The following is a 1,581-nucleotide window of genomic DNA, read 5'->3' on the forward strand; positions in this document are numbered from 1 at the left end:
GGGGGCAGGGAGAGATTTTCTCTCACAGAGGGGCAAAGGGTACCATTTTGGCACAATTTGATCAATACCCTCCAAAATAAACACGTTTAATTTTAAATGTTTTAGGTCACAATTGTTTTCAGTCTGATGAAATCTGTCAAACTGAAGCGCTCTTCCACATCATATCTTTTTGTATGTGGAAGTAATGCGACCTAGGCCCTATATTGGACTTCAGGATCAAATTCGAAGCAAAGCAGAGCTCAGTTTGGCGTGTGCAATGGCCTCAGTGCCTTTGCCTACCAAAAACCAACCTGAACTGATCATGCATAAAATTTGGGAAATGGGCATAGACTGTTCCTGAACATTCATTATAATGACTTGATATTACACCTGTTTTTTTCCCATTTCGAATTATAAAATCGTACAACTTCATGACCTCACAATGGATAAAAATTGGTTTCTTCTTTTTTATCACCCCCTCCCACGCCTCTTCCCCCCTTGGCCTTCTCCCCCTGTTTCGTCAAACAACTTTTATTCTAAAATTATCGAGTGTTGCCGGATCTGCACACGGGAAGACGATCAAAGTCGTGTTCCGCGTGCTGAGCGAGCGAGGCCTTGTCGACCATGGCTATTTTGCGGTGGCCGCTTTCACCCTCTGTAAACGGTGTTTACAAATTAAATGACATTCAGGGTGCCGTAAACGTAGCCACTGTGTCAAGGTAGAGTTAAGGATGAGAATATGCTTTTATATATTTCTTACCAAAACTGGGTTCCTCTGGAGCTTCTGCCATCCTAGATTCTTTTAAAAACTTACGATACGACCCTCAATTCTCAATGAGACATCTACGTCTGTAAATCAAATCCACCTTTCACCTGATTCTACTGGTCAGTTCAGTACTGATCTGGAAAAAGAACAGAATTAAAGGCCTCCTTCTATAATTTCTAGATCAATCACTTCCTTGACAACTGAACTTGAAGCATGAATAGAGCAACCTAGAATCTAGATCTAGATCTAGCCGTAGCCTGAAGTTGAAGTAGAATCTTGGCAAGGCGGATGCCTCACGACACACCCAACACGATCAAACGATGATTTGAGTAGATCTTTACAAATTCATTGCATTATGCGAAAGCAAGCACTCGCTATACACTGCAAGGTAGGCTCTCCAAGGCGACTCTTCGCGGGCTATTATGTGATAAGTTTGCAAAGGAGGTTAAATACTCAAAGCCCGTCAAGCGGCCTCAGCGACCGCTGTCACTGTTTTCTCTTCACAGCCAAATCCCTAACTTCAACTTCAAGAGGATAAACTGTGTCAAGCTGTTTGAGAAGTTAGTTAGAACATCGACCTCAAAGTTTTAAGACAATAATAAATATTGTAAGACTGAAAATTTACACATAAATCTCATATTACTAGACTCTAGATCTAGGCCTATCACAAGTGCCAAGCTCATCTACTGTTACAGGATTCCAAAGGAATGTAATAAAATTTTGTTGTGTTTACATTATCTCCTCTTCCGTATCCGTCTATTTATTTAACTGCTGAAGAGAATATATCGATACTATTGTAATCGAGGAGAATACTTTTGGTTGGCCTATGCCCCCCC

General features: G+C 41.1%; 1 protein-coding gene across 3 annotated transcripts in view; it reads right to left on the bottom strand.

The window, feature by feature from the left end:
- LOC101860536 overlaps window positions 1-1,516 on the bottom strand; it is a 9,930-nt gene extending 8,414 nt beyond the window's left edge. The window contains exons 1-2 of one of the 3 annotated variants that reach the window (XM_005089106.3): window positions 1,479-1,516; window positions 740-881 (exon numbers count right to left, since the gene is read on the bottom strand). In XM_005089106.3, the coding sequence (XP_005089163.1) occupies window positions 740-770 (31 nt within the window). In that variant the 5' untranslated portion in view covers window positions 771-881; window positions 1,479-1,516. The other 2 variants (XM_005089105.3, XM_013079174.2) reach the window with 2 other exon arrangements.
- Window positions 1,517-1,581: the final 65 nt, after the last annotated feature.

This window comes from Aplysia californica, unplaced genomic scaffold (genome assembly GCF_000002075.1).
Source record: "Aplysia californica isolate F4 #8 unplaced genomic scaffold, AplCal3.0 scaffold00003, whole genome shotgun sequence".
NCBI classification, from domain to species: Eukaryota; Metazoa; Mollusca; class Gastropoda; order Aplysiida; family Aplysiidae; genus Aplysia; species Aplysia californica.